A 14,623-nucleotide genomic window follows, 5' to 3' on the forward strand; every position below is an offset into this window, starting at 1 on the left:
CTTGCAAGAATCACTGGCTCTTTCTGCTTACCCTGAATTTCTGACTGAAAAGCTGTAACGGTGAGAACAATCCTGAGAGATTCACAAGCAGGACCCAATCTAAATATAGCTATTTTTTTGTGTGTGTGGAGGGCTGATAACATTGTTAAAATGGCTTCTTTAACACCTATATGTACTACTTTTATCTTCCACCAACTTGGAAGGGGATTATCATCATAGCCTTAATGTCTGGGGTTGCAAAGTAAGCCTAGGGCACAGATATGTCTCAGTTAGGTTCCTCCAGCAGCTGCTCCCATGAAGACAGTGTTGATTGGTGGTAAAGATGGCACCATATCTCTGCTTGGTGGGGCATGGACCTCCAAATTTTCCTGGGAAGGGAATTGACCGGATGTTCCATACATACATTGTGAAGAAGATGTGGTTTGCAAGTTTGAAGCTGTGGGGGAAAAAGGTCACCATTACTGCAAGTTTTCAATTTATCGAATTTAACAGAAATCATAATCCAGTTTCATTTGATGAAAACTCCTATCTACCAGGCACATCATCTGAAGGACAGAAATGTCTGATCTTCTATGCAAGATTAACAGGTAAGGAGTAAGAAGATGTAATCTTGTGTAGAAATAAAGTGCCCTAGTTTATATCTTCCATGCAACCATTTTTAGAATGTGAGACTATACTCGGCTGCTATTTGTTTAAGGCATATACCAAAATAAACCTTTTGGGATTGGGTATTTCTGTCAGTGGGAGCTTTGCCTATTACACAGTTGTTGAAGCATAGAATGGGGAACCAGAGCATAGGAAGGATGCACTGAGACACCAGGATTCATTTGATCTGTTTGACAGTGAGGATCTCCAAGAGACCCTAGAAAAGCCCAGTTTATTATTAGTTTATTTAATAATTAGAAAGTGCTTCCTAATACACATTTTTACGCAACCCAGGCCAATCATTCCACTGCTCCTGGACAATGGATTATAGACCTCCTTATGGAAGCAAATTTATTAAACTCAGTTTTAAGGAAATCACAACCAGAGTAGCGAGCTGTTTTGTCTCTATGTTGCATTTTATATATTGTGTATGTGAGCTACAATTTAATATTCAGCAATTCATAGGATACTAAAAAGTTCATAGCTGCTCCTCTGTTGCTGGCTGTACTTACGCATAGGGGTCCGGCAGACAATAGAAGGTGAGGACTCTGAGTAGTAGGAGACCGTTTGTTTTCTTCTGCTGTCATCCAAGATATTCAGCGGATCATGTACATCACTGTAGGATGGCAGTGGCCGAATGCTGCTGACACTGCTGATTACAGAAACATGTTGGTCCACCATTGTTCCAAGTCTGTGAGATTCTGAATAATTTATGCTGTTTCCATAATATCCTAATTGAAGATCGAAAAAAAGAAGATGAATGAAACTACTGGGTAGTGTATGACCCTGTGATAACCTTGGAAAAAAAAGTACTTGTTACTGGACTAAGCCTTTCACAGTAAGATTATTTATATACACACACAGCCCAGGAAAATAAGCAACATATGTCAAGACTGACCCAAAAGCGAGGTGGTAACAAGGAAACCAAAATATGGTAAGGGTTCAGGTATGTCTTCAGTACAGAAAAATGCTTTCTTTCTAAGTTCAGAATCAAACACAGCCTGCAATCACTGGCCTTATGAGACACCATGGGGAGTCCTATGCACAGTTCAGTTCTTCCTTCTGAAGCTTACAACCAAGGAAAGCATGCATGGAAAGAAAATCTGAAGGGTAATAGGTACTCACTGCATAGACAAATCTATATAAAAGTAACATTTCCACTGTGTCTTTCCTCCAGAAGAGGGAGATGTTTTGCTGACTATACCTCTGAAGCAGTGATTTTACATTTGAAGTATGAGAAATGTGAGGTACAAAGTCCCAAACTATTGCTAGTGCACATTTTTATACTTTCTACCCTGCAACTTGAATGGTCCATTATGCTGGTCCCTGAAGTAAGCTATCTTGTGTCTTCTCTGTTTCATAGCAAATGTTTTGGGAGCTTTTCAAGAGATTGTTAAACCACAAGATCATCCTGGTTTTGCTTCCTTTGTGCAAGATATGGTGATGATATCAAAGGAAGATTAACATAAGGCAGGAGATGCATTTGAGGTCAACTGAGAATTCACCAGAGGAAAATAAACCCTTAAGTAGCTGATTAAGCTGCTTTACAATCTCTGTGTGTTATCAGAGAAGTAGAAAACAGGAATGTATAAATAAAATCTGAAATACATCTTCCATAGGAAAAAAAAAGCAGAGAACAAGCATTTTACTCCAGCAATGAAAGAGAAACAAAAGGAAAAAGAAAATATGTATTTATACCATTGGAAGCATTAGCAGGATAAGCTGCTCCTGGACATGTAGATACTGAGTTGTTCAAGAAATTGAAACTCCCACTATTCAGAAACTGCATACTGTGTGTGTCCTGAGACATGCTGGAGGGACCATAGCTGGAAGGGGAACTGGCATTGTAGCGAGACACGGCACAACTGTTGCTGAAGTAGTCTCTGGAGAACTGCTGTTCACTCAAGGCATTGAATCGGCTGGACTCTGCTCTGTGGTCGTAAACTCCTGAAGTGGAATGGGCCTGTGTCCTGAACATAGCCTGGTAACTGGAATTATTTCCATAGTAATTCTGATTGGTCTGTGACAAAGTCTGATAAAGGGGCTCTGAGTAGGAAGAGCACTGTGAATGTGTCGATAACATGGGACCTACACTGGGAGGTCTCACAGACATTGGTCCCTGGTTGATAACACTTCCTCTGCTGACCATGGCTGGTGAAATGGGTGGAGTCATGAGGTGACCAGTGCCTTGAGACAGCTCCATTTGATCTGGAATAAATAAACATTAACCGTGATTAGTGTCCATACCTCAGTACTGCTGTCAAGACACAAACACTCTAATTAAGTGCAGATTACCATTTGAAACCTTTACAAAAGTTATGCACTGGACCCCACCTATATAATTCACAGCTTTTATTTCATGGCTTCAGGATATAAAACTTCTCCCTTTCATTCTCCAGCTTCAAGGTGCCACATTCAGTGGGAATTTCCAACAGTTACAATCCTTATGTGCTCCAGGTTTACTGTTCATTCTCTCCTCACAAGAACTTCACCAAGCCAGGAGTTCTAAGATAGTTTTACCATTTTTCAAGATGAACTATTACTGGCAGGGTAATTACAATTTCTGACTTCTGTAAATCACCACAGAATGTTAGATCATGAAATGCTGTTTACTAGAGGTCTTCATAAATGCATGTGGTCATGGCTCCTCCTACGGCAATGTAACCACAAACTGAAAGACTAACAGACAAATTAGGGAAGGACAAGCTGGAAGAGTTGATACACACCTGTCAGCTGCATAGTCTCCCCATCTCCTGGGGTGAAGGGGTTCAGACCAGAAGGTGCACTGCTGGGTTGACCAGCTGACAAGGACACAAAGGTTTGCTCTCCTAGGCACTCATTTTTGACTGAAGTGTCACTGGGCAGAGGAGCGGCTTTGTTACGATTTGCTAGGAAGCAAGAGCTTGGTGATGCAGTGAAGGTGGCTTTGCTTGCATCTGGAAGGGTAAATGAAAACCATTGTTGGCTGTTATGTATCCTCACTGCGCATTAGTTCTGTTTGTATCATTTTCCCTGACCACAGATCTACATCACACAGTTTCAGCTCCTTACTGAACCCTTCATGTTGAAAGCATGAATTTTATTTATTCCCTTGAAGTAAATGTGAACAATGAATTGCATTCAGAGTTAATCAGAATCAACATTTCATCCTAAAGAATTAACAATGGCAACTTCAGAATGCCTGAACTCTCTTTTCATATTGATATCTAGAGAAAAGCATTTGTTATACTCAAGAGTTCTTCAGCTTTTTGCAGACTACTGATAAAGTCAGTTTTGCTGTTCTTCAGAAGAAACCATGATTTTATCTTACAGTTTCATGTACTTCACCTACACACAAGGATAAGGCAACTGTCACACAGGCCAAGTTTTTTTTTCTGGAGGCTGAATTTAAAGAAGTGCAGCACTTACTGTCATAAATTCTATGCATGTTTCCTGTAGCAAAGTGCAGATTTAGAGTAACAACAACCAAAAAGCTAAGGATTGACTGCCAGTGCTAATGCTAATAAAAAATACTTCTGCAAGCTTCTGAAGTTTCACTGGATTTTTAATTATTAACTTGGACCAGAACTCAATTAATATCAATCTTCATTCTTTTTATAGCAAAGGACCTGGAACATATAATTTCAAACTATCTAATTTTGAAAGAGCCTGGTAGATGGAAAATGTTAAGGATACTGTTTTCAAAAAATTTTCTCTTCCATATAGTAATGCTTCAACCACATGGTAAATAGGGCTCCAAACTTGACATTGAAAGGATATTTGCACTCTGGTAACATTTAATAAATTCCTGGTTCAAGTTGTAATTATATATTTAAGCTTTGGGGAAAAACTGGATAAGGAATTCTTGCCCTTTCTGCTACTTATACCTCTTTTCATGCTTCAGTTCATGGCCCTTCAGATATACCTACAAATCTTTGTTGCATCCAAGATAATTTCAGTGATCCTTAGTGTTGTGCTATGTATTGACATTCCAACAAACTGTTATGAAGTGAACTGTGGTAGGAAGGTGGGAATGAATTGCTGTGTGAATGGTCACAAACCTTCCAGGTGAATTTGACAATGTTGTGAATTTGACATAACCACACCTTCAGGAGAACACAGTAAACTTGCTTCTGCTTAAACAAATACATCAATTTCTACACATGCAAAAGAAACAAGCTCTAGTTACCTAAATTCTTCATGTATTTGTCCAGTAGATTCTGGAGTTCTTGTTCTTTGTCATTATTGAACTGGGTCTCCATGGCAAGCAGGATGTACTCATCTAGTAACATGCGGATCAAATGAAAAGAACCTTTTCGAGGAGAAAGAGAGAGAGTAGCTGAGTTATCTTTGTGACCATCTCTCACCACTCCACAAGAAGCCAGTGAAACAAACAAATAATTGTGGACTTTAAATGACCTGGCAAGACCAACAAGGAATAGTGCCTAACTTCTAGCTCTAATCTCTCTTTGCACTGGCCCACCTAGATCAATTGTTTACTGTCCTGTAGGCTATTTGACCACTAATTACATCAAAGAAAAATACTGATGAAAGTGAGACATGCTTTATACTTGAAGAGAGCACACAGTGGAACTAGATAAGGCTGAAGTCTGCTAGAATGCCTCTGCTCTATTTCTGTTTGCCTTGTGTTAAATAACCAGACAATAACTGGTAAAGTCTTTGACCTCATTTCAAGGATATATCGCATTAAAAAAATGTATGTGTCCCTACAGCCATTTGAAATATCCTCTGAATTTTAGATAACAATGTACCTATGGCTAAAAATATGACATTACATACTGGAGTTTGTTTCACTTGCTCTGCCATCTTCTCTCTTATATAAGGTTTTTTCTGAGTGTTCCCAAAAATGTAAACATTCCTAAATGTGTGTGTGTGATCCTTAATTTTTAAAAGCCACAAACACTATTAAATCAATCATCTGCTGATTCCAGAATTAAATGCATGATGACTGACAAATTCCTTCTGCTTTTATCAAAACATACCATGCACCAGAACTTATATACAGTGGTATTTTTTTACCAAACTGATCCACAGGTAAAACCAATAATTTAAATATTTTGTCTCTTATACTGAGATATGCAGTCATTGCCATATCAAAACAAACAAAGCTTCTAGCACTTAAATGGCAAAGCATATCAAAACAGCAATTCAAAAGAAAAATACCATTTCGAAACAGCCCTATGACACAGGTCACCAGCAAAATATTGCTAGTATTTACTGTAAAATGTTAGTTTGAAAAATTACATCACACAGTATTTGTGGCTTTGATCAAAGAATTTTTAGATTAGGATGGGTTCCTTAGCACAGGAAATAGTGGAAAGCTGGTAAGTGCTTAACATATATGTACAAAATATGAGTGTTTCTATAAAGCTCAGGTACCAAAACTTGATGCATTGTTCAGAGTTAGGTTATGCATCACTCGAGCACCGAAGAAGCTCCATTTCAGAAGGAAGTCCTGAGCCCTCTTCTTTAAAGACCTTCCATTTTGCTTGCTTGCCTGAAAGAGAACAGTAAAATACTGTTAGGTATGCTCACTTGCTTTCTGCCAACAGGAGAGAAGAACTGAATATCTTTGAGAGTTCAAGGAGTGCTTAACTCAGGTTGATGTGGCAAGTGACTCAAGCTGCCTGATTCAAATTATGCCCTTGCTCTGTGACTTGACTTGGTAAAATAGCAGCCTTCACTCCTTTGAGTGCAGTCATAGAATGCTGTCTGCCAATGTCAGATGAAATAAACTGCTTACTGTTTGGGCCCTGATGGTACATAAATTACTCCATATTCTAGTATTAAAGGTGCCAAGTTATTCTGTAACTATACAGGGAAGGGAGGGAAGGGAGGGAAGGAGGAAGGGAGGGAGGGAGGCAGGAAGGAAGGTGGGAATGCAGGAAGGTCCTACCCTCTGGCACTGTTATTCCATAAAACAAGGAATAGAATTTAGTCTTCATACTTTAATCTGTTTAATACTGGTCAGAATTTATATTACAGAATGGTATGTTACCATCATGATGATCAAAGTGATGTTTTTAATACTGCTCAATTCATACAGTCACTTTGCTCTTGCAGTGATTTGTTTGTGTGGCAACATATGCCCTGTTACTTTGTCCAACAGCAGGCAGAAAGAAGCTGCTGTGTGAGTTTGACAGTAGCCACACTTCAGCATGAACAGAAGGCAAACAGCAGTGGAAGGATTACATGTTCTGTAAATGATTAGCTTCTGCTCAAGTTGACCTAGCTTCATAACAAAACTTGTTGGTACTTCTTCCCTAAGTACAGGAAAACAATGCTAGGAACCATACCTGTTAGCTTTAATAATATGGTATCACATAGTAGATGCTGAATGGAAAATTGCTATACCTTTTCTGCCTGACTTGCTTATCAGGAATTGTCTTCTGAGATTGTGGAATGAAATTTAGACCATAATAATTCCAGTCTAAAATAAATTGAGATTACTCAGCTTCAATGGGATATTTTTTTTGCCTAGGGAGATTTCTGGGTATGCGAGGACTTGCTTTGGCTCTGCTGCCCTGAGTAATCCAAAGCTCCTCACTGTGCTGCTCACTTGTCAGCAATTGTTAGGAAACTCAGAGTACATTAAAAAGAAATAAATTATCAGTGCCTCCATTGAAATTTGGGAAAACAGGCAAAGAAATAAAAAAGGGCATGTCTATGTTTTTCCTGTAAGTGGCAGTCTCTATTCTGTCAGCCATTTGATGTTAACTGTATTGTTCTCAACCTTTTGCACCCATTCATATCAAGATGCTACCTAAAATGATTAATAAGATACTGCATTTTCAGGCAAAAAAAGGCTGATGAGAAGACCAGTGTTCAGCTATTAGCCAACAATATGTAACACCTCATTCTACTAGTTCACTGTTATTAGAGTCACAGATTGGTTAAATATCTTTTACTTAGCTATAAGAAAAAATCCTTTCTTTTGTTCTGAGCTGTAGTTTTTTAATCCCTATATAACTGCATGCATATAAAATACTTGTGATGTAAATGCATCTTGGTAATTGGAGATGGGAAGGGGAATCCCATCAAAACCATCAATAACTGAGTTAAGCACCTTAGAAAGCTACAAAACTGTATCTTCCATCCTGAAATGTAGAAATTCTTCAGGAGGCTAGCTACTTCTGTATCTACCTGCTGCAGTAATTTATACCACACATGTACCACCTAAATGGAAGAGAGAATTGCTTCTGTAAGAAACAACTTTTGTCCACCTTACTCAGAGCAATCCCCCTGTGATTTTGCAGGCACACATAAGGTCAGAGGGTTTCTGTCATGTACAGTTTGTGAAAGTGCTGGCTTTAGTGTTTTAGCTACCATACTTCTTAGTTTGTAACACACATAAGACTGCTCAACATGATTAACCTGGACTAATATCACTGGAATCTTTGACATCAAATTACAAACTTCCCTGTCACAGTAAAGGAGATAGGAGCAGAGATGAAAATTCCTTCTGGAAAATCAGTGGGACTGCATAAGAAGTTAGGGGAGTAGGATTTGGTCTGGAATCAGGCAGAACATTTGAAAGGTACCTTGATAACCCTTTGCTCAACCACAGTATCCAACCATTCAATAAATGATTCCACAGTGGCATTCTTCTTTAGGAGGTCCTTCAGTTCTTGGAACACTGTAATAGAGTCATCTACCATGTAAAAAGGAGAACATATCATTGCACTCTATTCTGAACATGAGAAAAAGCCACTCACCAGACATATGACAATATTGTAGCATGGAAAGGAAAATCAAAGAATTAGAGCAGTGAAGAAATAAGTGATTCCCCAGCAAAGCAAGCACACACACATCCATCACACACTTATATTTTAATTACTTAAGCATTACAATGATACAGGTTGTAAGACAATGAAGTTTTATAAGAAAATAAAAGTAAAAGAAGATTATTCTATTTTCCATTCCTTTATAGATTCAATCTTGAAAACCCTTCTAATACTACATTTGCTAATAAAGCTTTCTCTGTAATATGGCAGATTTGCAGTGTCCTATGCTTCTTTCATATTTTACAAGTTTCTCACAATATGATATAATGTTAATTTCCTCAATTCCCATATTCAAAAAAGTGCCTGAAGGACCAGTTATTTCTCTTCTTCTTTTCTTTTTTAATCCGTGTGAAAGAAGACCAAGAATAAAATAAAAAATAACTACCAAAAAAAAAAAGTGGGAAGGGGGCAACTCAAATGAACATGTGAATAGGATTGTGAATCATTAAAGAGAACAAACTTTCATAATCAAAGAAATTATATTTACAGGAAAACACTCTGATATTCCTTTCAGCTCTTGAAACTCTGATCAACATGATTCCTATGATAAATTTCTCTTGTTAATAGAGAAAATGACTATATCTATTTTTCAACAATGTATATGAAAATTAACTACCTCAAAATTTATACTTCACTCTATTTTGTGTATGAAAATAGCTGCTACACTAAATAGAAAATTACATGTATTTTTAAAGTTCAACACCCAGAAGAAAATGTGCAAATTAAAAAAAAAAAAAAGTAAACTAGTTCAAATATCCACCACACGAGGCCATAATGAAATGGAATTTCAGACACACCTTTCAAGAATTAATCTGTGCAATATCCCCATATACGATAGGGCCAAGTTTCAAAAGCGGTTTGCAACTGACATGTAAATGGATTTTTCAGCAAGCATTTAAAGTCATCTAGCTGGGATAACTTTCCAGCACAAGCTTCTGTTTTTGTAGGACATGCTAGGGCAACCAATTAGTTTTCTTAACCTACAGAAGTTTATGAACTGGATTAGAGAAAGTAGAGTCTCTGAGCGCCCTATCTCAGTCAGTCCAAGTAGATTGCTCTGGCATGGAATGAAAGAATGTACTTTTAATGGTAAAAATACATCACCATGGACTTACATTCACTGTAAACTTCACCATCAGAGTCTGTGCTCCCTGAAACTGCAAGAAGGGCCTGAGAACCAATACTATTCAAATCTACTTTTTCAATATCTGAGACCATGGAATTCACCACATGCTGATCAAAAAGAGCTGGCCGAGCAATCTGCAAGAGAAAACAAGGTAAAATGCTGAGACCCTCTGTGGTTTTGCCTCAGCTGGCAGCTAAGCACCACACAGTCACTCACTCTCTTCCTAATCTGCCAAGGGATAAGGGAGAGAATTAAAAAAATAAAAGTATAAAAATTTGCTGGTTAGGTTGAAAACAGTTTAATATTTTTTAAAAGAAATAATATAAATAACAATAGTAATTTAGAATTTTAAAAGAAACACCAAAATACAACAATTAAAACAACTGATCACCACTAACTGACCAATGCCCAGCCAGGTCCCTGAGCAGTGGTCCCCTGCCAAACTTTTCTCCAGTTTTATTGTTGATCTATGGTAAAGAATACCCCTATGATCAGCTGGGACCAGTTGTCCCAGTTATGTCCCCTGCCAACTTTTTGGGCACCTCCAATTTACAGCAGTGTGGTGTAAGAAGCAGAAAAGACCCTGGCTGTATGTAAACAGTGATCATCAGTAACTAAAATAGCCCTGAGTTATCAATAGTTTTCAGTACAAATCCAAAATATAGATCCATACTATAATGAAAAAAAATAAGTCTATACCAGCCAAAACCAGTACAGGCCCATACCTGGGGATCACCAAAGAAACGCTCAGAGAAGAATCTTACTATGTTTTATTTTATTGTCATGGCTGGGTTTTTCACAGATCAGATGAGAAAATGTTTCCCTTTCATTAGACTCCTGATGCACTTCTAATGTGCCTTCCAATCAGATTATCTTCACAAGATTACCCATATGCTGCTTTTGTATTTATGAAAGAGAAAACCAAGTCAAGATGCATCTCTAATGTGCCTCCAGTTACTCCTGAGGTCTACCACCTTAAAGCCCAAAATGCTACCATAGAAGGAAGTTCCTCAAAATGCATTGCATCCTTTTGGATAATCTACAAAACCACCACATGGTTTAGGTGACTCCTAATTGCAGATACCTGTGTCCTGACAACACAGCCTTGGAGTCTCCAACTACCTGTCACTCCCACTTCCATCTTTCCACTCAAAAGTCAAATAGAAAGAGAAAAACATGGACAAGGCAGCGAATCTTTGCTAGGCAAGAAGAATTATCCCATGTTTTCCAATTTGGTACTAAACAAAATACGCATATATTCCACTTGATTGCTTTATTGAAAAAAGTTCCTGTGATGGCTGTTCATTATAACCATGGTCTTTGCTCTCTTTTCTGGTACAAAGTTTGAGGTTCTGGTCAGATCTATTTATGGTCACTTTCTAATCTCATGGTTAAAACTACAAGATTTAAGTCTTCTATGGCTGAAGGTCAACCTTGAAAAAATAATGCATTATATCTCATAGCCAGAAAGGTGAAATGAATACAACTGACACATTTTTGAATGTATAATCTTATTCCGTTTACCTGTGCTAGGTGTAAGAATGACGTCTGTCGTTTCAGAGAGGACACAAACCTTCTTGCAATAGGCAATTTCTTATCTATTAGGCTTTCTGGTAGATTTTCCAAAGAAGAAGCAACCCATTGTTCCCAGTTTTTTGCAAAACTCCTTATATCTGCCAGTAAACTATAAGGGGAAAAAAAAAAGTGTTTAGAGAATCACTAATAAAAATTGTCTGGCATTAGTTTAAATAATTTGGTTTCAATCTATGGCTAACAGACTTCTGAACATATCTGGAAATTGCTCCTCAGGTGTTACCAAAAGAAACAGGAAATTACCAATCATTGATCTATATATTGACTACATATTGATACATACACCCTCTGGGAAAAATTGTGGGCCAGTTGGGACACTAAAATGCTATCTAATATTTTCAGACTGTTCTACAGCTGCCCTCAGAGCTGACACTATTCTGCCATACATACTCTAGTGTTCTAAAAATGAGCATAAATACACTGAGAAAATTTCTCTAAAATATAGAATTACTGGTATTTATCTTGAATATGCCTAAAATCAGAATGTATCACGATTATTTTCAAATACCTACCTTTCTGGCATTTCTTGCATTGTTGCAGGGATGAGTACATCTGTAAGAACCTTCAAAAAGTTAACAGAAAATGACATCATGCTTCCACTGGCCATTTATTCATTTATTCATGTCTGTCTTGTCTACTTAGACTGCAGAAAATTTACACAGAATAAAGCCATTCAACCTACTGTCCAGATATTTATATGCCTGGATTTTCCCAGTCACTATTAGACAGGAACATATGAGATATTTATATACTTATTGTGTATCTTCATAGCAGTAAAATTAGAAGAAAAACAAGACATGTTATCCCCCATGTCTTAAAGAAGGGAAACCAGTAGAAGTGAGATGCATAAACTTCATTTCTAGCATCACCAAGTCTCTATAAAGCAGATACTCAAGCATCTCCCAAGTCCTTGAGTGCTGTTGACTCTTCTTTCTACCAAACTGGACATGGCACTGCAGGCATTTAGAATTTAGCCATAGAGTTCTCTGTAGCTAAGTGAGGTGTGGAACAGTTTTGGCAAAACACGGTGCCATCTGGCATGCCCCCCAGGAAATATTACTGTGGAGGACAAAGTTGTTTAGACAATATTCCAGAAATCTCCCTTCTCTGTTAACATAAATATTTTAATAACAGTCCAGTGTAATTCCTTCTTCCTTCTGTCAGCTGCGATGTCAAGAATATCTAACATGATTATAAATAAGAAATAGTGAGAGACAAAGAAGAGGTACAATAGCAAATTTATGAACTTCTGAAAAATTTGGTCTTATTCAAGTTATAATTTAATGCTCCTCTAGTATTTCTTCTTCTGTCACATTAAATCTATTATAAATAAAGTTAATATTGAATCTATTGAGACAACATGTAGAGTAGGAAAAAAATCATAAACTCAAGGTACATTATAACCTCTCCAAGTAAATGAGGCTTAATGACCCATCTCCTGGGTAGTAATTATGATTCTTGATGCTAATTACCTCTGCTTTACTATGCTAACTAAAACACTTCTTACTTTACAGCTTTCTATGCTTCTAAGAAATACATATTTTCATATTTTCCAAATTTTCCCCCCATATCTTTATACAGTAAAGAAAGACAGATTACAATAAGGCATCAGAGATAAAAAGCTTCAAGTATTTTGCTTTGACTGGTTGATGTTTACTATTAAACCAATAGTCATTTCTTCGCATCGATATGTGATGTGAAATCTGTTAGAGAGACACTTATATAAGAATTCTTTCATATTTCTATGGCATGTCCTATCAGAGCAACTTAAAGTCCTTTGCATCTATTAAATAATCATCAGATCTGACTTTGCAAATTAAAAACTCAGGAAACTTTGGTTTACTTTGTTTTTTCTTAGTGCTCTATAAGTTATTCCTGGCCTTGTAAAACTCCTAAGGGTCACTTAGTTTCAACTTTTTGTGTAGTCATGCCATGAGTTAGATCAAAGAACTCGTATGGTACAAAAGCTCCCCACAATAAGCATTTCTTAACTTTTTTAAATCCAGAGCAATTTAGAGTGTAGCAGTTTTGCTGGTACATCTAGCAGCAAGGGAACAGAAAAGAAAGGCAGCTGGCTGATACTTATCTCTTTGAGCCAGGTCTCATAAGCTCTCAGAGAAAAGTATCATACTCAAGATAGCTCAGCTACCTCAAATGGCATAAAATTAGTAGGGTAGTTCCTGTGACAGTGTTGGAAATAGAAAAGTTTTAATAAAAGGCTCTTTACAGAGAAAACTCAAGCTAGGGTAAGAGGTTCTTGCTCTTGCTAAAACAATTCACAAAAGCGATTATTTGTTTTGTTCTCTTTTTTTTTCTAGTGAATTGCTTAGGTGAGACTTTTTGGCTTCTGTCTAATTGGCTATCCTTAAGTTTGAGGTGAAGTCCCCAAGGTCTTATGAGGTGTGTTTTGACCAAATTGAGGAGAGAAACTTCTGGGCTTTTTTCCTTTTTAAGGAGATAAAGGGTAATTTGTTCACTCTGCCAACAGGGGACACTCCTACATCTGGCAGGAGGGGCAAGAATGTCTTAACCCAGTATTGCTCCAGACTGGTAGAATGAAACCACGGCTTGACATAACCTGTGAGCAGCAGACTGGCATGTGGAATCACCAGATTGTGCCAGACTCTCTTTTCTGGTAGAAATTGCAATAATCTTTCCAGTGAAAACAAGGCTTCAGTTTTCATCCAGGATTGCCTTAGTGAGCCTTGCCAGTGAGCATGTGAGCATTGCTTTTAGCTACATTTAAGCAAGCACATCAAGGTTTCACTGGTGCTGCGCTGCCGTGGTCACACACAAGGTGTTCAGCTGAGCTGAGACTGAAGTTCAGCTCTTATAGCTGCCCATTTCATTTCTTGATTCCTTTCAATGATTTCCTTGCTGATTTATAGCAGAAAGCAGTCATGTCACCCTGTCATTCTGTCTTTTTACAGATGCAGAAGCTGTACTGTGGGTGAGATTATTCATGTAGCTAAATGCCTAACTTACCTTATACAGTATTGAGTCACAGACACAGAAAATGTCAATGATGACAGGATTTTCAAGCAGAGGAAGAAGATGGTCAGGCATTCCTTGCCAAAAATGTAATAGAAAATGCTGGATCTAAAGGAATATAAACCAGATTCATAGACATAAATCATCCATTCTTGTCTTCCCATGCATATGTACCAAGTGTTTGCTCATACAACCTTACCTCTTCAAAGTTCCCATTAATTGCATTGTCAAGGACACATTGACAGTGTGTTTTGTACATCATGATAAGAGTATCTACCTGTTTTGGAAGAAAGAAATATTAAAGAGAGTTTTTTAAATCTTTACTGATATGGTGATCTAAGTTTCTGTTTTGTGTAGCTAGTATTTAAACACATAATATAAACTGTATTGCAATGCATATTTACAAATAGACAGCCTGTATATCCAGAAGTGATGAGGACATCACTCATCTCTAATTTTATCAACAGCATTATGTCATTATTTT

General features: G+C 37.5%; 1 protein-coding gene across 1 annotated transcript in view; it reads right to left on the reverse strand.

Annotated features, from left to right (window-relative positions):
* Positions 1 to 269: 269 nt before the first annotated feature.
* Positions 270 to 14,623, reverse strand: part of RFX6 (regulatory factor X6) — a 32,475-nt gene continuing 18,121 nt past the window's right edge. Inside the window, exons 8-19 of the mRNA XM_077781799.1 lie at positions 14,339 to 14,416; positions 14,134 to 14,247; positions 11,661 to 11,710; positions 11,080 to 11,239; positions 9,545 to 9,689; positions 8,187 to 8,296; positions 6,025 to 6,142; positions 4,814 to 4,936; positions 3,372 to 3,581; positions 2,344 to 2,853; positions 1,158 to 1,376; positions 270 to 436 (exon numbers count right to left, since the gene is read on the reverse strand). Coding sequence (XP_077637925.1) covers positions 270 to 436; positions 1,158 to 1,376; positions 2,344 to 2,853; positions 3,372 to 3,581; positions 4,814 to 4,936; positions 6,025 to 6,142; positions 8,187 to 8,296; positions 9,545 to 9,689; positions 11,080 to 11,239; positions 11,661 to 11,710; positions 14,134 to 14,247; positions 14,339 to 14,416 — 2,004 coding nt within the window. The remainder of the gene's footprint in view (positions 437 to 1,157; positions 1,377 to 2,343; positions 2,854 to 3,371; positions 3,582 to 4,813; positions 4,937 to 6,024; positions 6,143 to 8,186; positions 8,297 to 9,544; positions 9,690 to 11,079; positions 11,240 to 11,660; positions 11,711 to 14,133; positions 14,248 to 14,338; positions 14,417 to 14,623) is intronic.

The sequence above is a fragment of the Lonchura striata genome, chromosome 3 (genome assembly GCF_046129695.1).
Source record: "Lonchura striata isolate bLonStr1 chromosome 3, bLonStr1.mat, whole genome shotgun sequence".
NCBI classification, from domain to species: Eukaryota; Metazoa; Chordata; class Aves; order Passeriformes; family Estrildidae; genus Lonchura; species Lonchura striata.